The 21,920-nt window shown below is 41.3% G+C and overlaps 1 protein-coding gene across 1 annotated transcript in view; it reads right to left on the bottom strand.

Annotated features, from left to right (window-relative positions):
• Positions 1-204: 204 nt before the first annotated feature.
• Positions 205-21,920, bottom strand: part of ZNF326 (zinc finger protein 326) — a 39,337-nt gene continuing 17,621 nt past the window's right edge. The window contains exons 5-10 of the mRNA XM_084637346.1: positions 19,763-19,877; positions 18,368-18,515; positions 15,496-15,595; positions 12,059-12,189; positions 10,452-10,547; positions 205-958 (exon numbers count right to left, since the gene is read on the bottom strand). Coding sequence (XP_084493472.1) covers positions 773-958; positions 10,452-10,547; positions 12,059-12,189; positions 15,496-15,595; positions 18,368-18,515; positions 19,763-19,877 — 776 coding nt within the window. The 3' untranslated portion in view covers positions 205-772. The remainder of the gene's footprint in view (positions 959-10,451; positions 10,548-12,058; positions 12,190-15,495; positions 15,596-18,367; positions 18,516-19,762; positions 19,878-21,920) is intronic.

Genomic DNA, 21,920 nt, shown 5'->3' on the forward strand with positions numbered 1-21,920 from the left:
ATGCATATTGATAGGTGGGGACTGAAACTTTGAAGCATCAAACAATAAAGGGTGCTGTGTCAATCACTGAACTGCAAATGGAATAATAGGTTTGCAAATTGGGTTAGTGGGATTTATATTTGAATTTTTACTTACAGACATTTCTTCACAACTGAAAAAAATTAATTTTTGCTAGTATTTAACTACAAAAAATAAGAACACCGATGTTTCTAAAACATTTTATTACTACAAACTGGTACATTTTATCACAAAAAGCTACAAGGCCTGTTTAGAACATGTACACTACTATACAGTGTGCGATACACTCCAAAAAAATAGCCACACTCACAGCACAATTTTTAAATTTATGCATCGTAGCCCTAAGGGGTAAATATTATGAGCTGCATAATGTATTATGTCACACAGCACTTGGAATATTTACCCTCAAACTACCTTTTTCAAGTGATTAGAACAAACACTAATAATATAGCCAATTTTCAACACCAAAAAAAGAAAAAGGAAGCTTAAAAAAATATACAACACAAAATGTTTTAATCAGCTCTAACAGTTTGGTTGCTATAAAAGCTCAACTAAAATGGTCTTAATGTCATTTTAAACAAATGGGAAACACAGAAATTATATAAACAAGTTATCTGCATAATGGCATGCATGCATAGGGTGGGGATGTTACACAAGTCTCATCTGTGAAACTATTACAAAGTCTTGCATTGAGCCACTTTAGAACAGAAGTAAAAAGCTGTTTTTCAACTTCAATTTTTTCATTTTCATGCATTTAGTTATCTTCAGTTTGGTCAAGGGTGAAGTCAGTTTGTTCTTCTGTTTCTTCTTCCTCCTCTTCCTCTTCTTCTTCCTCTTCAGCAGGCTCATCAGCCTTGTCTTCTTCTTCTTCTTCTTCTTCTTCTTCCTCCCCTGCCTGCTGATCCTGAGATTGATCAGTAATTTCAAAAGGATTTTCACCCTAAAATAGAGAAATTAAACTGTTCAAATATTTTGAAATCTAAGACATTAAAAATGAAACCTTAATTTTATTTAGCAGAAACATGCACTGTCAAGTCATGTAAGAGAAAAAACTGTTGAAATAATGCTGGAATTTGTTACAACATTTCTGGGGCAACACATGGAGATCAAAAAATGGATTTTCAAGGTTCATGATGAGCTACATCTAATTTTTATATTTTAAACAGCCACCTCATGAGTATAAAGTGAGAAACAGAAGTACAAATCTCTATATGTTAGAAATCATGATCTCAATATTTGACTCTAATGAAATCAGAACTGGCACTTAACAGTTTGAGTTGATGCAGACTGAAAGCACCCATGTGTTAGATATGCAGATAAAACCTCAGTATCACTTCAGCATTAACAACTCAATAGATAAAACAGCATGCTTAAACTTCGCAAAAAAGCAATTCTTCATGTAGCTCCAAGAGCTTTGCTTCCTGGATTGAAAGGTGAATTTGAAAAAACTGGTTTCCTTCTACCTTCTCTTATTCACACTAAGGGCATGGCTACACTTGCTAGATAGAGCGCATTAATGCAGCCCAGTGCGCTCTAACTCACAACGCGTCCACACTGGCAAGGCGCATAGAGCGCTGCTGGTACTCCACCTCGGCGAGTGGAATAATGTTTGATGCGCCCCCACTGGAGCGCCGCAGTGCCAGTGTGGATGCCATGGTCTGCTAATGCGCTCTGATCAGCCTCCAGAAGTGTCCCACAATGCCTGTTCTAGCCACTCTGGTCATCACTTTGAACTCTACTGCCCTGCCCTCAAGTGACCAACCATCAGACCAGCCCTTTAAATTCTCTGGGAATTTTGAAAATCCCCTTCCTGTTTGCTCAGCCAGGTGTGGAGTGCTCTCAGCGAATCTTTCCAGATTACCAGGCCTCCACGTGCCAGGCGATCCCAAGTATGGAGCAATGGTGAGGTGCTGGACCTCATCAGTGTTTGGGGGGAGGAAGCTGTCCAGTCCCAGTTGCGCTCCAGCTGTAGAAATTACAATATCTTCGGGCAGATATCAAGGGACATGATGGAAAGGGGCCATGACCGGGATGCTCTGCAGGGTTAAAGTGAAAGAGCTGCAGAATGCCTACCACGAAGCCTACGAAGCAAACAGCCGCTCCAGTGCTGCACCCATGACCTGCCATTTTTACAAAGAGCGGGACACGATACTTGGGGGCGACCCCACTTCCACTCCAAGTACCACCATGGACACTTCAGAGCACAGTCCAACAAGGCAGGAGGAGGAGGAGCAAAGCGGGAGCGAGGGTGCTGAGGAGGAGGAAGACACCCCGGCATCCCTAGATGCACGCATCCAGGAGCTGTTCTCAAGCCAGGAGGAAGGTGGCCGGTGCTTGGGGAAGGACAACCACCAGAGGAGGTTCCCGGTAAGTGGCTTTTATTTTGGGAAGGAAGTTATTCAGTGTGGGCTCTTGGGACGAGGAGGGTTATGGCTGCATGCATGCCTAGATGCAAGATAGGGCGCTGATGTGCTCTCTCACATCGTGGTAATCGGCCTCAGTGATCTCTTCAAAGCTCTCATCCAGAACTTGGGCAATGTGGTTGCATAGGTTTTGTGGGAGAGCCACTGTGGTCCTTAACCCAGTCAGTCTAACGTGTCCACACCACTGTGCCATGAGGTGCGGGGAGACCATTGCTGCATACAGGCAAGCTGCATATGGGCCAGGGCGGAAGCTGCATTGTAGTAGAAGACCCTCCCTTGCTTCTCAGGTCACCCTCAGCAGCAAGATATCTCCCAGGACGAACTCCTATTGAAAATGTGGGAACAGTGTTCAGTATAGGGGCCCCCTGCAGCTATTGACTCTCCCCAAGGCACAGAAACCCAGAGGACAGTACAGCCATGAAAGAATCAGTTCCCACTGACCCTGTGCTTACTCACCATTCTGGGGCTCCTGGGGGTTGTGCGCGCTCGCTTTGGGACAGGCAAATTATGAGACTGTGCTCACCCTCCTTAAGTACGGGGGAATCACTGCTCTGTCTGGTGTGAACAATGCTGCCCCTGTTAAGTGTTGCATTTTGCCTTTACAGATGCAACCTTGAGATCTCAGCCGTCCGTGTTATCACCGGCCGAGAGGCTGCAAAGAATCAGGAAGAGGCCACATAGAAGCAAAGAGGACATGCTGCATGAAGTCATGCAGAACTCCCTTAATAAAAATCAAAAAGTGCAGGAGTGGTGGGAGAGTGAAAGGAGGGTCCGCCACCAGAATGCATATCGCCAGCACCAAAGCACAGAGCAGCTGATAAGCATCATGGGGCGCCAAGCAGACTCGATCCAGGTGCTCGTAGCCATGCAGGCAGAGTACTACCACCCTCTTTCCCCCACCCCCCCCGGCAGCCCTCATCCCAAAACTCTTTCCCTTGTGCCCCATGTCACCTCCAACCCACTTTCTCCAACATCCGGGTTCTTACTGCAACCAGCTGCCTCCAACACCTGTAGCTTCACCACCCAGCCCTGAAAACTATGACCCTTACCCACTGCACTCAACCCCCATCACCATGCAGTGTAGCCATCCTGAAGTGCAGCACTCATTGCACAGCACTCCGAACAGGAAGGCTTGAGTATGATAACAGAACATACTAAAACCTGTGATTGTACCGTTCCCCACCCCACCTCCTTGCCCTTGTGTTTCCCAAGCAGTTGTATTTCTTTTCAATAAATGCATTTTCTTTTCATTAAATAGATTTTTTTTGCTTTGAAAACATTATTTATTATTGCATAAAGTAAAAGATACCTTAGTCCAGGAAAGCAACAGGTACTGCAAGTCAGTGTATCATACGTAGCGAACACAAATTCCTACTAACATTGGAACCACTGCACTTCACTCCCGTGCAGGGCACCAGACACCACTGGTGGCTTTCAGCCTCAAATTGCTCCCTCAACGCATCCCTAATCCTTGCAACCCCACGCTGGGCCCCTCTAATAGCCCTGCTCTCTGGCTCTTCAAATTCAGCCTCCAGGTGTTGAACCTCCGAGTTCCATGCCTGAGTGAAGCTTTCACCCTTCCCTTCACAAAAGTTATGGCGGGTACAGCAAACGGATATAACTGTGGGGATGCAGTCATCGACCAGGTCCAGCTTCCCATACAGAGAGCGCCAGCGGCCCTTTAAACAGCTAAAAGCACACTCCACAATCATTCTGCACCAGCTCAGCCTGTTGTTGAATCACTCCTTGCTGCTGTCAAGGCTCCCCGTATATGGTTTCATGAGCCATGGCATTAAAGGGTAAGTGGGGTCTCCAAGGATCAGAATGGGCATTTCCACTTCCCCTACGGTGATCTTCTGGTCTGGGAAAAAAGTCCCAGCTTGCAGCTTCCTGAACAGGCCAGTGTTCCGAAAGATGTGTGCATCATGCACCTTTCCGGGCCAGCCTGCGTTAATGTCAATGAAATGCCCACGGTGATCCACAAGCGCCTGGAGAACCATAGAGAAATACCCCTTGCAATTAACGTACTCAGAGGCTAGGTGGACTGATGTCAGAATTGGAATATGCGTGCCATCTATCGCCCCTCTGCAGTTAGGAAAACCTATTTGTGCAAAGCCAGCCATAACATCATGCACATTACCCGGAGTCACAGTTCTTCTGAGCAGGATGCGATTAATGGCCCTACAAACTTGCATCAACACGATTCCAACAGTCAATTTCCCCACTCCAAACTGGTTAGCGACCGATCGGTAGCTGTCTGGAGTTGCCAGCTTCCAGATTGCAATAGCCACCATCTTCTCCACCATGAGGGCAACTCTCAATCTCGTGTTCTTGCGCCGCAGGGTGAGGGTGAGCTCCTCACACAGTCCCATGAAAGTGGCTTTTCGCATCCAAAAGTTCTGCAGCCACTGCTAGTCATCCCAGACTTGTATGACGATGTGATCCCAGCACTCAGTGCTTGTTTCCCGAGCCCAGAAGCAGCGTTCCATGGTGGTGAGCATGTCCGTGAATGCCACAAGCAATCTCATATCTTATGTGTTACTCGTGTCGATATTATTGGAGTCCTCACTGTCACTTTGGATCTTAAGGAGTAACTCGACTGCCAAATGTGATGTGCTGGCTAGACTCATCAGCATATTCCTCAGCAGTTCGGGCTCCACTCCCACAGACCGAAAGGGGAGAGAGAGTGCGCAGTACAAAAAATGTCGAAAGATAGCGCCAATTGTGGATGGAAGCAGAGGGACTGCTGGGATGCGAACCGATGCATCATGGGGCGTGGAGACAGGACCCAGAATGCCCCGCACTCCCTGCCCCCTTCCCACAAGCCACAGCACCAGAATGGGAAGAGGTGTTCTGTGGGATAGCTGCCCACAATGCACTGCTCCAAATGCTGCTGCAAGTGCTGCAAATGTGGACATGCCAGTGCACTTGCAGCAGTCAGTGTGGACAGACTGCAGCGCTTTCCCTACTGCGCTCTACGAAGGCTGGTTTAACTCAAAGGACTCTACATTTGCAAGTGTAGCCATGCCCTAAGTCAGTCTATTCATCCTCAAGAAGACAATTCTATTTTAAAGGTGAACTGTAAGGCAAAATTAAAACAAGTTAGACCCAGAATTATAAATCTTTTAATGGTCACTGAAATTGTCTGATCTGAAATTCATATTCTTGGTTATCCTTACTGAACCAGGAAGTAGCAAGCAGATTTCAGACAGAAGTTTATTTTAAATAGATTAGTCAAAACTTAATTTTCTCATGAATGCTCTCCCTGTTTAGTAGGGACATTCAATACAGAACATTTTTGTTTTGCTGTACACCTTTAAGAACTGTGTATTAATAGTAAGTAAAAACAATGGAATTACATGAAATGTAGACAGCTGTTTTGCACAGGCTGCTAATTAAAGCACAGCTAGTTTTCCAAGAGTATTACTTAAAGGTGATCTGAAAAGGAAAAAATATTGGGCTTCTGCCTTTTTTGCTTATGATGTGCAAAGAAAGTCATGTAAGTTTTGGAGTTTATTTTTTAAGATTTTTTCAAGCACCACGGTGTTATTCAAGGTCGACTTAGGAGGACTACAACACCAGACATGACTGGAACTTGATAACCTCAATATTTCTTAGGTTAAAAAAGCAACACTTAAATCTGGATTTATGCCCTCTTTTGAGATACACACACACAGCCTGAAACCAGAGGTTACTGACCTTACGGTAACTGGAGTTCAAGATGCTTTTGTCCACATGGATCCCAATGCAGACACATGCACCTAAGGCATGCAAGTGTCCACTGGGGTTATGAATTCACCCTGTGTACCTTTACGGATGTTTCTTACAGGAAAGATATAGAGCAGCTCAAACTTCCAGTCAGTTCTTTCAATAATTCAGAAATCCAAAAATTCAGAAATCCAAGAACTCTGTATCAGTGGGGAAGGCGGGTGCATCCTGGGATCCATGTGGACAAAAACATCTTGAAGAACTCCAGTTACTGTAACATAAGTAACCTCTCTTTATCCACATGGATCCAACTATAGAACTAGCAATTATCCTTCAAAGAGGTGGGTGATAGAGTCCTATCTAAATGGCGACTGTAGAACAGCATTACCTAACTTGGCATCTGATCTAGAACCTATCACAATGAAGCAGTGATTGGTAAACATATGAACAGAACTCCAAGTAGCTGCTCTACAAATTTCAGAAATAGGAAGCCCTCTGAAAGAAGCCACAGATATCAACTGGATCCTAGAAGAGTGTATCCTAACTTGAGGGGGAACAGGTAGTTTATTCAAAAGAACAGGAAATTTTAATACAGTCTGTAACCTATTTACAGAGTCTGAGAGGATACAGCCTACCCCTCAGCTTTACTACCAAAGCTACAAAAAAAAGTCTAGATGATTTACAAAAAGGCTTCGTTGTGAAAAGATAAAAGGGCATATCCCTAAGAACATCTACATGTGTGGAGTTTAGTCTCCACAGAAGAGAGCCATGAGACTTAAGAAAAAATACCAGTAAGGGAAGAAACTGATTTACATGAAGTCCAAAACTACTTTTGGTAAAAATCCTGGATGAAGCCCGAGTGTAACTTTGTCCTTATGAAACAGCATATGGAGGGCCAGACATCAAAATTTGAATTTCGCTCATCTTGTGTGCTGAGGTGATGGCTACCAAAAACATCACTTTAAACAGAGAGGTGATACAAAAAACATGACAAGTTCAAATGGAGGGTCCGTCAGACTTAAGGACCACGCGCAAGTCCCAGGTAGCAAATGGTTCCTTAATATTGGTGGAAATATGTGAATTAAGCCTTTTAAAAACCTACATAACATAGGGTGATAGGAAAATCTAATGACCATCAACATATGGATTATATGCTGATCTGCGGCCAGATGGACCGTAACAGAGCTAACTAAAAGCCCTGAGTACTTAAAAGACAGTAAGTATTCCATAACATAATTAATTACAAACCCAAAGTAACGTATTATAAAATTTTATTTATTTTGGTCTTGATCATGTTTAGGCATCAATGAGGAGACAAAGATACACACACACACAGCCTACTAATACAGTACCAACTGGTACCAATACAGTACTAATACAGTACCAACTAGTAGCTGAATCTTTGCAGAATCCTACCGCAGAAATTAGGTTAGGTTTAACCAAAAATAAGACTGTGGGGGAGATATGATTGCTCTCTATGAATAAATCAGAGGGATAAATACCAGGAAGGAGAAGCATTATTTAAGTTGAAGGTCACAAGAACAAATAGAAAAGGAGTACTTGTGGCACCTTAGAGACTAACCAATTTATTTGAGCATGAGCTTTCGTGAGCTACAGCTCACTTCATCGGATGCATACTGTGGAAACTGCAGCAGACTTTATATATACACAGAGAATATGAAACAATACCTCCTCCCACCCCACTGTCCTGCTGGTAATAGCTTATCTAAAGTGATCATCAGGTTGGGCCATTTCCAGCACAAATCCAGGTTTTCTCACCCTCCACCCCCCCCACACAAATTCACTCTCCTGCTGGTGATAGCCCATCCAAAGTGACAACTCTTTACACAATGTGCATGATAATCAAGTTGGGCCATTTCCTGCACAAATCCAGGTTCTCTCACCCCCTCACCCCCCTCCCAAAGACCACACACACAAACTCACTATCCTGCTGGTAATAGCTCATCCAAAGTGACCATTCTCCCTACAATGTGCATGATAATCAAGGTGGGCCATTTCCAGCACAAATCCAGGTTCTCACATCCCCCCCACCCCCATACACACACAAACTCACTCCTCTGCTGGTAATAGCTCAAACTGACCACTCTCCAAGTTTAAATCCAAGTTAAACCAGAACATCTGGGGGGGGGGGGGGGGTAGGAAAAAACAAGAGGAAATAGGCTACCTTGCATAATGACTTAGCCACTCCCAGTCTCTATTTAAGCCTAAATTAATAGTATCCAATTTGCAAATGAATTCCAATTCAGCAGTTTCTCGCTGGAATCTGGATTTGAAGTTTTTTTGTTTTAAGATAGCGAGGGGGTGAGAGAACCTGGATTTGTGCAGGAAATGGCCCAAGCCTTAGAGTACAAGTACTCCTTTTCTTTTTGCGAATACAGACTAACACGGCTGTTACTCTGAAACAAGAACAAATGGATATAAACTGGCCGTGAACAAGTTTAGGCTTGAAATTAGATGGAAGTTTCTAACCATCAAAGTGAAGTGAAGTTCTGGAACAGCCTTCCACAGGAGCAGTAGGGGCAAAAAACCTAACTTGCTTCAAGACTGAGCTTGATAAGTTTATGAAAGGGATGGTATGATGAAATTGCCTACAATGGCATGTAGCTCAGGGATGGCCAACATGAGCCTGAGAAGGACTCAAGTTGGCCACCCAACTCACAACCACAGGCAGTAAGAAGGAACTGAGTGGCAGATGGTGCTTCTCTGCCTTTTATACCCTTGCTGTGAGAGGTGCAAACGTACACCAGTTGCCTGTGCAGCCCAAAGGGACACTTATGGCTAAAAGATTTCAGGTTTATGTGCACACACCTATGGTGGGATCCGTGTATATGAATTCTCAAACTATAGTTTGTTTATTTTTGACACTTTGCAGGTCAATTGTAGGTTGCTATTATGTCCAGGTACAATCACAACTTGCCTTTGGTAGTAGCGAAATGAATATTTAACAAATCAATAAGTGTGAAGTGTATATAACTCAAAATTCCAAACCTTCTTTAAATTGTTGTATATGTTCAATCTTACATCTGCAACTTCAGGGAAAGACATTTTAAACTATCAGCTTTAAGAACTAAATGCAAGAAAACCAGGAAATTCCAAGTATAGAAATGCACTTTTAAAGTCACCTAAACAAATTTACCTCTATTCTCTTCTCTCCTCCTCACCCCCAACTACCTTAGCTTGCAAGCTAGAAATGTTTTGCTAAGGATATTGAACTATAAGTCCAAATTCTGTATATTTGTAGAATTTAATTAAAGACTCAAGAGGCTAGAGCTCATGGCTTCAACTGATGCATCTATGCTAAATCTTACAGGATGAGAACAATTTGAGATTTTAAATCCTGGTTATTTGGCTCATTGATTGCAATCTTGTAATTTTTCCTGAAGACTTTACTCTTGTCAGTATAGATTGAAAAATCTGTATTATTTTGACACCCTATGTATGGACAAAATTATGGCTATTTTGACACCTACTTATAGTTACTCTCACTACAGTTTAAATATCAAAGCATGGTTATTTAGTTGATCCAGAAAATTGTGCATTATACATGAAACTGCATTCACAGGCATCCCAACAGATGTCCTGCTCAAGGATTGCAAAGGTTCTTTAATTCTAAGTTTATGGTAGCATAGACTGCTATTGGCAATGCTGATTTATTTGGACACTGAAATAAACGATATCAGACTAGTCATTTTCTTCTGCAGCAAACAGAAGTGGAATAATCAAGTGGTCTGTGGACATACTAGCAATTTAGTATGACAGTTATGAGATGTGTAATGGAATCTTTGCATTTATGTTACTGATGAAGGAGGATATTTCAGCAAAAGGATTACCGCAGCTTTAATACAAAGTCACAGGATTTGCAACCTCTGCAAGAGTCAGTGTCATACATACTGTTATTTACTAATAAAGCATCAACAATGCACCTAATTTACAAACTCAACATGAGTCTCTGCTTAAAAAGTAAAAAGGACACACAAGACTGGACAAACTAGGACACCCCAAAATGGGAATACAAAAGGATTTAAAAAAAAAAAAAAAACCAACATGTTAATAGCTGACTTATTAGCATCACAAAATTTTTGTAAGGTACTTAAAAGAGGGTAGAGAGGTGGCTCAGTGAATAAAGATGGAAGGGTATTCCATGCATTGGGGTGGTCTGTAAGAAGGCAGAGGAGACAAAAATGCACTGAGATTAGCATCAATGGGGAATGTAGAAGGAACAGGGTGACACCATAAACAAGATCAGAGATGACAGTATCATTTTTTCCTTTCATATCTTACCTTGACATACAGCTCATATCGTGCCTTCACTATTGGGTTATTCAGGATGCTGGTAGCAGTCAGTACACTCTCCCTTTTTATTTGTTCTCTGTAGGCCTATGAAATGGATTTAATTGTAACTATTACAAACCTGATCTATTTAAATAGTTGTGTGATACAAATTTAATTCATGCTCTATTGGTTAAGGCTGCTACATTAGAGCTGTTACACATTTACTTGTCAAAGCAGGAAATACTAACTCTTGGCATAAAAGGTCCAACCTACACAATAAATGAAATAAGAGGAACTGGGTACAACACAGCTGTATCTGTATTTGGGCGAGTGGACTGGCCCCTGGCTTTAGCCTTGTCTAGGGATACAGTTAAGCCCTCATCTACATTACAAACTGCAACCATGTAACTGGTTTCTCTGAATGTATTTAATGTACATTTAAACTTACACTGGCCGCTAATGCAAAAAAGTTCTCTGACTTACCATCTTACCAGAGCAGATTGCCCTGCATATCATTTTCTATAATTATTGAAAATATACAAAATCTCAGTAACTGTATAATGGACAAGGAATGTCCAAACTACTGCAGATTTATATTATTCTCCAAGCCACACTCACCAGCTACCACCGTTTTTCAAGTCATGTTCCTCTTTCAACCAATCACTTTAGTAGATTAGCTAAATTAAAAATGCAGCATTTTAAATTGCAATGGAAATTTTGTTTCTGTATATCACTACTACTTCTCAACTGTTCTAATTCTTTCTATATAAGACTTTTCCTTCTGATTAAAAAAGTGCTTAACAATCAGAACACACACCTTGGCTTTAAACATCAGTGAGGTGGCATGCGTATGTGTACATGAAACCAGCAGAGGAAATGATGGCAGCAGCACCACCCAAAATATATGAATTTAGGCCTTGCACTAGGTATACATTAAAGTCTGATACAGACAGGAAAGGACAATGAACTATTGCAATATCACTATAAATAAGTACCTAAATCAATGCTCTAAACTCCTATTTATAGACTTAAATAACTATTGTTCCAACAATTCCTTTCATTTATCTCATGCATTCAACCAAGAACAGTATTTAGTACTACTTAATATTTAATGCAGTAAGTTTTCTTACTAGTTTCAATTTCTAATAGAGCGAGGAATTTAACAGAGAAGTATGTCACCACTGATTTTCTTTTGATCCTTATTGGCAGCCATAAAGCACATTATTAATGTATACACTGTTACTGGAAAGTTGAACCTTCATAAACCATTACTTTCACTAGAAAACTAGCATATCAGAGTGTATACTCATTAGTCAGAATATAAATCTCTCATCAAATCGCAACTTAAAATGATTGTTCCATTTAGTAACATAAACCTAAATCTTACACTGAATCACAAGAAAACTATAAAACCCCATAGCAACAGATCACAATGTAAGCTGTCTATTTGATAAGACGGCTGAATTTATTGCTCCTCATTAGATGCCCAGTATTAAAACAGAAGATTCTAAAGTTAAAAAGGAAACCTGCATTCTATTTTCTGTTCAGATTAGACTGTACCTTCAGCAGTTCACAGAACAAGTAATTACGAACATTTATAAAATACTAAATCTTACTTGCTTTCCCTTTGTGTGATCAGGAGATTTTAAGTGCTGTTGAACAGAACTGTGTAGTGCAGGAACATACACACTGCAAGCACTGCAGTGAACAGTCTCAACTTTCATCATGTGGTCATCAGCAGTAACGCCTAGCAAAGAAAACAAGACATTACCACAATTATGAGGCTCTATTGTCTATATCAGTGGTCTCCAAAGTGGGGTGCACAAGACAATCGATTGGGGGGTGCAACAGGAGGAGAGCCGCCGGAGGGAAAAAAAAGGGGGGCAGGGGTGGCCCTGAGTCCTCCGGCCCGTGGAGGAGCAGGGGCAGCCATGCAGCCAGCGGCCAGAAAAAAGCAGCACTTTCCCCTTCAAAGTCGGCCTGAGAGAAGCGGTGCTTTGAACGGGAAAGCGCCACTTCTCTCCAGCCGCTGGCTGCGCAGCTGCCCCTGCTCCTCCTGAGTCCTCCGGCCCGTGTTCGCAGGGCCGCATTCCGAAAGGGGCTTTAGAGCTGCAGGCCAGGGCCCCCTTAGCCCAGGGCCCTGAAGCCCCCGCGTTCCGGGTGGCCCTGCCTGCTGGGGGGGGGCAGCTCCCAGAATCGTGGCCATGGGGGTGGTGCTGTGCTGCACAGAGCCACCTGCACACCCCTGCACCAAACAGGATCTGCCCCAGGTAAGTGCGCTGCACCTCCTGCCTGCCCCTGTCCTGAGCCTCCTCCCACAGTCCCACCCTGAGCGCCCTCCCACACCCTAACTCCTTCCCAGACCCCGCACCCCACTCTGAACACCCGCTGTATCACAAAGTGTTAAACCAAGATTTTCAAAAATAATAAAGCATATTCAATCACATTGCTCTCACTAAAAATATTAATAATAATTATTTTTAGGGAGAGCAAAAAGGTTTTTTGTACCGTTAATAAAATAAAAAAAATTTAAAATATTGTTTATTTCATCTTTATCTCATTGTTTTTTAATTTCTATTTTTTGTGTGTTTTATAATTTACATAATATATTAGTACAGTAGTACATGTATATAATTTATAATTTATACATATATTGGGGGTGCGTGCTCAAAAATTTTTTACTGATGGGGTGCACGATCAAAAAAAGAGGAGACCACTGGTCTATACCAATCATACACAAGCAAACATTTACAAAGCTCAGTTCACGCTAATTAAATTGGTCAAAGACAGTCACAGTTGCTTAACTGAAAGAAGTCAAAGATGCTCCTGGGAAATAAATCAAACCCACTTTAATATCAAAGATATGATTCATTTAAAAAAAACAAAAAACACCAAAGACTCAGGTCTAGAACTCTTAAATGGAGCTGGTGGATGACAGTCTTTATGTTTAGAAATCGGAACCGAAGACAGTCCTGACAGATCCTTTTTCTTATGCATTTTAACCACCTGCCCGGGGGTCTTATGTGGTCCTGAGCCCTTCAGAATTGCGAGCGAAGGCTCACCTGACCTTGACAGAGTCAGGGAGGGGTCTCTTCTTTTAGGAGTAGACCTGGATGGGGATCTGTCCTTGTATCAATGAGTGCACCCCTCCCGTGCAAAGCCCATGGTGACAATTCCTTGGGCTTAGCAGCTCTAGGCTCCACTCTCAAGCTCATCCTTAGAGGGTAACTGCTCGTCAGTTAAGGTCACTGTACAGGGGAGTCTCCCTTGCCTGAATCCAAGCGAGATCTCATGGCTTTCTCCATAAGGTGCTTCCCAAGCTGAACATCATGAACTTCACATATTCATGGGGGAAACAAACTGTAAATACTGCACTTTGCTGAGATATGCATCTTACCCAGACAGCAGTGGCAGCACAGATGCTAACTGCTCATGGAGAAAGAGAGAGGCCAAGATATGCAGTTCTTGAACCCTAGGACACCAGGCCTAGTCCCAATCCACAGGGAGGGACTCCCTACAATGGGAAAAACTAAGCCGAACTAGCTATATTATCGCAAAACTTTAACTATGCTAAATATTAAAACTATTTACAATATATATTTACAGGTTGATGAGAAAGAAGCTGGGGAAAACTGTGGACCCAGAGGATTCTGAGTAAGGCCATGTAGTAGTAAGAAAGAATGGGAGAGGTGTCAGCCTGCACTGCCTCTTATGCCCTCGGTCTGCAGCACAAGGACAGCGACTGCACAAGTGAAGGCCACCAGACACTGCTTACTAAGAATTTCCAGACTCGGGCACACGGCATGCATTGGTACCCATGTGTGGAATACACATACGGACCAGCACTCACAGAAGAACCTCATTTTATTTAGGGTACTTAGATATTTTTAAAGTAAAATAAATAAATAAATAAATAAATAAAACCCCCCCAAAAAACCCAAGTATTTTCTATAGGACTGATCCTATTGTAGTAGCTGTATGAATTGCCACTCTGCCCTACTTAAGGACATATGAATTTTTTTTCCCCCAGACAGGAAAAGTTGCAGGACTCAAATTCTACTTAAAAACTTACAATATTTGCATTCAAGGTTTTCTGTTAACAAGCTAACATGAAAAGATTTTCCTATACACACACACACAAGAATTTAAGGGGATGACTTTTTAGAACTGCTGTAAATAGTTTAATTTAAACTATTTAACATGTTTTATAGTACACTGTATTTTACACCGCATTTAGCAGATATGACATCCACTGGACCAAAGGTCTAAGGGCTTACTTACACATGAAGCGTGTGGATCTCTTATCTAATAAGTGCTATGCTAATTAACACCGTACAAAGATCAAGGATAAGTTCCTGGCCACTATATGCTCTATAAAAGGGTCAGAGTAGCAGGAGGGAGGATTCTTCTTAGTGCACACACTCTGGAAAACAGCCACAATGCTGCCTCCTGAAAACCCCTTGTAAGACCCAGCATAGAAGCTCCACCTGGACAGAGAGGGGTGTTGGGGCAGGGCTGCTTACACAGTACTGCAGCTCATAAGGCAGGGAGGACACTGCCATTCAGAAAAGTCTCTAGGGCTAAATTACACCAAGGGCTTCTCCAGCCCCAGGACAGCCCCAGAATGGCTACAACAGTGGCTTAAAAGTCATTTTAGCCCCACCACCTCCCCAAGTTGCGAGTTTAGTGCTGCACTTCTTAAAGGCCCAGAACAGAATCTCATCCCAAAATAGGAAGGGTGTGGAAAAAGTGATATGTAATCTGACTCAAAATCTTAGTAGTAATACCTATTCTTGGAAAGTTTTGAGACCACTAACACTACAGATGCACTGGAGACCAGAACTGTAGAACTAAAAGGAGGAGACTTGCCTTTGGAGTAAATAGCTTTTAAAGAGAGTCTTAAGAGTCCAACAGATATTATAAAGTGCACTGGAACTGATTTTAATCCAAACATCAGATCAGCATGTTCAAATGAAATGAAAAGAAAAGAAAAAAAAAAAAAAGACATGGATATTCCCAAAACATGCACTTTCACATGGAGTCTGTTACTTGCCTTCCATTACATCTTTTTCAACAACTTGGACATTTTCAGTTTGGTTGTTGGTCTGCTGCTTGCGCATAGCTGTCTTCTTGAATTTATTCACCATACACTCCTTGAATGCAGGAAACAGAATATCAATTTTAAATGACTGACGTATTTCTCCACCCATACAGCACCCCAAATCAGAAACATACTAAATTTTGAAAGTTACCCAGCTCTTTCTATTCTTGATTATTAGATTTGTTTGTATCAACTATTATTAGTTCCAAGGGAATTTTCTGGCATAATGACTAACAAAGACATTCAAAGCTATTAACTTCAATAACGGCGTATTTTGTTACCTAGCTATGAAGCAATGCTACTTTTCAAAAATTCTGAACTTGCCTTTCTGTTCAGTAGTGTTTACTGTGAACAACCCTTTTCCTAAGTGAAATGATCTAATGAAAAATTAAGTACATGTTTTGAAGACGATAAATGGTACAATTTAAACTCCAATATGCAAGTGACCTACAAATCAAGGTTTCAGAGTAACAGCCGTATTAGTCTGTATTCGCAAAAAGAAAAGGAGTACTTGTGGCACCTGAGAGACTAACCAATTTATTTGAGCATAAGCTTTCGTGAGCTACAGCTCACTTCATCGGATGCATACTGTGGAAAGCGTAGAAGATCTTTTTATACACACGAAGCATGAAAAAATACCTCCTCCCACCCCACTCTCCTGCTGGTAATAGCTTATCTAAAGTGATCACTCTCCTTACAATGTGTATGATGATCAAGTTGGGCCATTTCCAGCACAGATCCAAGTTTTCTTCCCCCCCCCGCCCCCCCCCAAACACACACACACACACAAACATTGTAAGGAGAGCTGTAGCTCACGAAAGCTTATGCTCAAATAAATTGGTTAGTCTCTCAGGTGCCACAAGTACTCCTTTTCTTTCTACAAATCAAGATAATTTAGATGTATTCAAGTTAGCAAGGCCTGACAAAATTCATCCACAGGTCTTTAAGGAACTAGCTGAAGCAATCTCAGAACCATTAACAATTATCTTATCTAATTAGATAAGATAATTAGATAAGGTAATAGCTTATCTAAAGTGATCACTCTCCTTACAATGTGTATGATGATCAAGTTGGGCCATTTCCAGCACAGATCCAAGTTTTCTTCCCCCACCCCTCCCCCCACCCCCCAAACACACACACACACACAAACATTGTAAGGAGAGCTGTAGCTCACGAAAGCTTATGCTCAAATAAATTGGTTAGTCTCTCAGGTGCCACAAGTACTCCTTTTCTTTCTACAAATCAAGATAATTTAGATGTATTCAAGTTAGCAAGGCCTGACAAAATTCATCCACAGGTCTTTAAGGAACTAGCTGAAGCAATCTCAGAACCATTAACAATTATCTGCAAGAAATCATGGAAGACAGGTGAGGTCCCACAGCACTGGAGAAGGACAAATATAGTACCTATCTTCAAAATGGGGAACAGATGACCCAACGAATTATAGACCAGTCAGCCTAACTTTGATACCTGGAAAGATACTGGAACAAGTTATTGAACAATTAATATGTAAAACCTAGAGAACAATAGGGTTATATAGAATAACCAATATGGATTTGTCAAGGACAAATCCAGCCAAGCCAACAATTTCCTTCTTTGTCAGGGTTACTGTCCTAGTGGGTAGAGGGGAGCACTAGATGAGATATATCTGATTTTAGTAAGGCTTTTGAAACAGTCCCACTTGACATTCTCATAAGCAAATTAGGGAAATGCAGTAAAAGGTTTAGAAAGCCTGACCTATGGAGAAAGGTTAAAAAAACTGGGCATATTTAGTCTTGAAAAAAGAAAAATATGGGGGATCTGAAAACAGACTTCAAATATGTTAAGGGCTGTTACAGCTTATGTCAACACTTACAACAACATGTAAAGTACAGGCACTACACATGTAGCTACATGCCGCAGTGAAAGGCAGGTTTACAGATATACACAGCAATGAAAGGCTCCAGCAGCCCTCCCTGACCCACCACCAAAGCCTTTCCCCGCTGCCTCCTCCTTTCCTCACTACCTCCCTTTTTCCCGACACCTGCCACCGCCAGAGCCTTTCCCCACTACCACCCCGCTCCCTTCCCCTCCCACCACCAGCCTTTCCCTCCCTCCCCTCCAGCCGCCAGAGCCTTTTCCCAACTATCTCTCCTGCTCCCTCCCCCTCCACCACCAGAGACTTTCCCCACTTCCTCCCCTGCTCCCTTCCCCCACACCATCAGAGCCTTTCTCTGCTCCTTCCCCTGCCAAAGCCTTTCCCCACTGCCTCCTCTCCTCCACCATGGGAAAAGGCTTTGGCAGTGGGGAGACAGCTGGGCACTACACTACTAAAAATTGCAGCGTAGACATGGGAGGCACAGTTTCAGCATGTAGAGAGCCATGTAGGGTATATACCCTAGGGGTTCAGGGTACAGGGCACTTAATCTATTCTACTTAAGCCATGACTCACTGTATACACTGTATTTATACTGGTGCTAGCTTTGCATGCCATGACTGAACTCTACACACCACCATCAGTGCACCTATAAAGAGGACCATACTTAATTGTTCTCCATGTCCACTGAAGAGAGGACAAGAAATAATGGGCTTACTCTAGAGCAAGCAGAGAAATTTAGGTCAGATGTTAACAAAAATGTTCTAACTGTAAGGGTAGTTAAATTCTGGAATAGCCTTAGGTTGTAGAAGACTCACTGGAGGCTTTCAAGAACAGGTTGGACTAACATCTGTCAGTGATGGTCTGGGTTTACCTGGTCATGCCTCAGCACTTGAGGCTGTACTAGATGATCTCTTGGGGTTCCTTCCAGCCCTACATTTCTATGATTCTATGAACATTATGACTTACGTGCAGAAATTCCATCACTACTTTGTCAAATTTGGTTTGCTTCTGAATATGATCCAATGTTTCCTGGTGAGCAGCACTTTCCAAATGAGCTTCAATGTCTTTCTCTTCAAAGGTTCGAAATTTACAAAATGAGCAAGTGAATGCCATTCTAGCAGGAGAAACACGTATGTTAAAGGTGTTACTGTTCAATAAGTTTCTGTTTGTTTTTTTAAGTCACTGTTTTTCAAAAATTACCTACATGGCTTATGTGGGGACATGTTAAATCCAGTCATCTGTGGCAAGTAGGAAAGCTTTCCCTAGTAAGTGTAGAACATTAAGCCAACTTTTTCTATAATTTTTATTAATGACATTTACATAAAAGAAAGCTAAATTTGCAGTGCTATGGTTCTGAAGGTAAGGGCCAAAAGTGAGCCGAATACAAACCCAGCTACTGAATTTTCAAATAGGCATGTACTGAACTGTCACTTAACATTTTGTAAACTGTAGAATGAAACAGCTTGGTTAATTTTATTGCTGATATTCAAAAACACTGTCAGTGTTTAGCAACAGTGAAACTGTCAAGTGTGTCAATCTCATATTGGTGGGGAAAGGTACTAACAGCAGGAACAGGAAAGAGGGCCAAAAAAAAATGGAGACTGTTTGAGGAACAGATGTAGCTCAAGAGTGCTTCTTTCCCTCCACCCATATAATACGTAATCCTATATAATCACAAAACTACCAAAAAAAACCCCACTTCAGGACGAGATCACATCAGGGAGATCTCAATTTATTTTTACTACAAAGTTGAAGTCTTACATCAAAATTCCCCTTGCACTCTGGAGAGTCTGAGATCACGGTATAATCTTAATGAATCCATTTTCCTGGGGCACAGTTTAGTGGAATATACTTGAAACTGAATACTCCTCTTATTTACAAAAGTATTGCCTTTTTGTGTGAAAATCAGGTCTCCCACATAATTTGGCACTTTTGTAATACTTAAAATGGAGACACATGAAACACAGAATAAGATCAATTCCTATCCTCAGGAGCTTAGGAAGGATAGCAGGAATACCCTTTCAGCATGTAGATTCACCTAATTGTACTATAAACACATGGCGTAGTACTGGAAGATGGTACCACTATAAAAGATAATTATTTGAACATCTCATGAGCGTAGTGGTGTGCACAAATATATTTTCAGAAATATTAATGCTACTATATCTCAAAATGTTTCAAGTTCTCTGGTTGAGCAATCTCCTCTTCTCCAAGACAAAACCGTTTTTTTTTTTTTTTAAAAAAAACACTGTTGTATACCTAGCACTCTTTCATGTATTCCTCTATAGAGAGTACTGGGACCAGCAAAAGGTGCTAGGGAATGATGACAGATGTTAAGTAGAAAAAAACAACAGCACAAACCTGTATCCATCACCATATTTTTCACTGTTTTTCTCCCTTCTACGCCTCTGTTTCTCTCTTCTTGCCTCAATTCGACGTTTTTCCTCCTCTTCACTTTTGACCTCTGGTTTGGTACCTTAACACATAGTGAATTGGGTTAAACACTTTATATCTCCAAAATCCAGAGTGTAGAAAGTGTAATGCTTGACTTCCCCTACCTCTTTCACAACCATCTTTTCTAGTCCCAAAATGTAAAATAAATTCAAGTCATAGTGTTTCAATGGCATCTAAAAGTTTTGGGTATTTTTAATTTAAAAAAATCAGTAAACATTAATATTTCAATGCAAGTTTAGTGGTTAAGGGCCTGACTAAAAATCTCAAAAGTGAGGAAATTCAGAGTTAAAGCCAACCCAACCACATTACTAAGGCATTTCCAAGTAAGTGACTAGGAGGGACACTGGAAAAATCGCAATTATTCAAACACCCCACAATTTTAGTGTTTCACTGCAATATTTGCTGTTGCATAAAACATAATTTATTAAAAAGAAATCAGTCTCTAGCCACCCTTTTTGTTGTGAAGATAGCTTATACAATGGAAACGAATACAAAGATAATCTACAAGGAAAAAAGACAATTGTTAATGCTTCTTTTTGATTATTTATGATGTATAGGCACTGAATGTCAAATTTGAAATCCTCCCACACACTTTTGGCTTATAGCTTAAAGATAAATAATAGATCTTCCTGGTTTTTGCTAGAGGGCTAGAGTAGTGGAGGACCAATTTTCTTAGCAGGGATAGTAGAATCTTAAAGAAATTCTGTCAAGTGTTTCTCAGGCATTTGAATAAGAATATGTTGACAAGAAACTAAGTTTTAAAATGTCTGACTAAAAATCCCTTCCTTTCTAAACTGCTCAGTTTTCAGTCTTATCAATCACAATAGTTCTATATTTCTGCTCTAGAATTCTATGAACATGTAAAAAAAAGTCATTCAGGCCACCGTTCACAAGAAGTAAGGTGGTATAATTTGTTTTTTCTTTTTGCAGGTCAACTTTAAAGAAAGGTCATTTCCCCTGAAATGTGTGTCCAGCCAAACAATAGCAGAAAATGTGTACACACTCCCATGACAAACTCATCCCAGTGAAGAGAATTTCAAAAAGGTTGCTGGGCCCAGAAGTATTATTAAGTGTTCAAAACATTCATAATTACTTTAGAAGAGCTGTGCTTCCCTATTGGCCTCCAAAGACTTTTTGTATTTTATTTTGTGGAATAGGCTCTTCACCCTTCATGTAGGGCCTGAATACTACTCTGCTCCTGCGGGAAAGAGAGTATCCTCCCCCCATATCATTCTTTTTTTACATTTCCCAATAAAGCCTTCCAGAGTTAAAATTTTCAATGCGGCGCCTTACCTTCAACCCAGAAAATGGGCAAAGGATTCCTTGTTTAACTGCTGCATAAATCATCTGGTATGGAGTTTTGTGGAGTGAAATGGCCTGAGCAGCTTACCCTCAAGATCAGTAGATACCTTGAAAATGCCCAGCCTCTACCAGACCAGGGGAATGAAAGCCTCAGTCCAGATATGGACTTGTGTCTCCCACTTTCCTGCATGACATTGCATTCATTTTAAAAGCTGCATAAATTTTCATATGCATTTGCTAAAGTGGCATTATTGATGGATCCATAGATTTGCAATGTTTCATACAGACCGCATTAGAAAAGCACACCTGCAAAATAGGTTAACTAGCAGTCCATTCTTCACAATTTACTATTTAAAGTTAATGACTTGCAGTATTTTGCAATTACTGAGTGAAAGTCTCAGAAACTGTTCTGCAGATTTCAGTTGGTCCTGTAAGCAGAGTAACCACACAAACAAAAAGTGTTATAGTTTAATGGAAAGTCCATTACACAGCATCTTATAGGCATCAATATTTTTCTATCTTTACCCCAAACAGACAGTTTCCACAATACTGGAAAGAAAGTCATGAAAATTGCAAAGTACCATTTTGAAGTAAACGTCCATACTGTGTAATTTATTTTCAATTACATTGTTACACACCTTTTAATTTCAAAACTTCACAATTCCTGCTTAGAGCACCCTCCAGATTATGTCCCAATGATTTGTATTTTGCCACACAGAAAATTAAGTGGTACTTCCCACCCTCCCCATAACCTTAGGGCAGG

This window comes from Lepidochelys olivacea, assembly GCF_965140295.1.
Source record: "Lepidochelys olivacea isolate rLepOli2 genome assembly, chromosome: 8".
In the NCBI taxonomy this organism is placed as follows: Eukaryota; Metazoa; Chordata; order Testudines; family Cheloniidae; genus Lepidochelys; species Lepidochelys olivacea.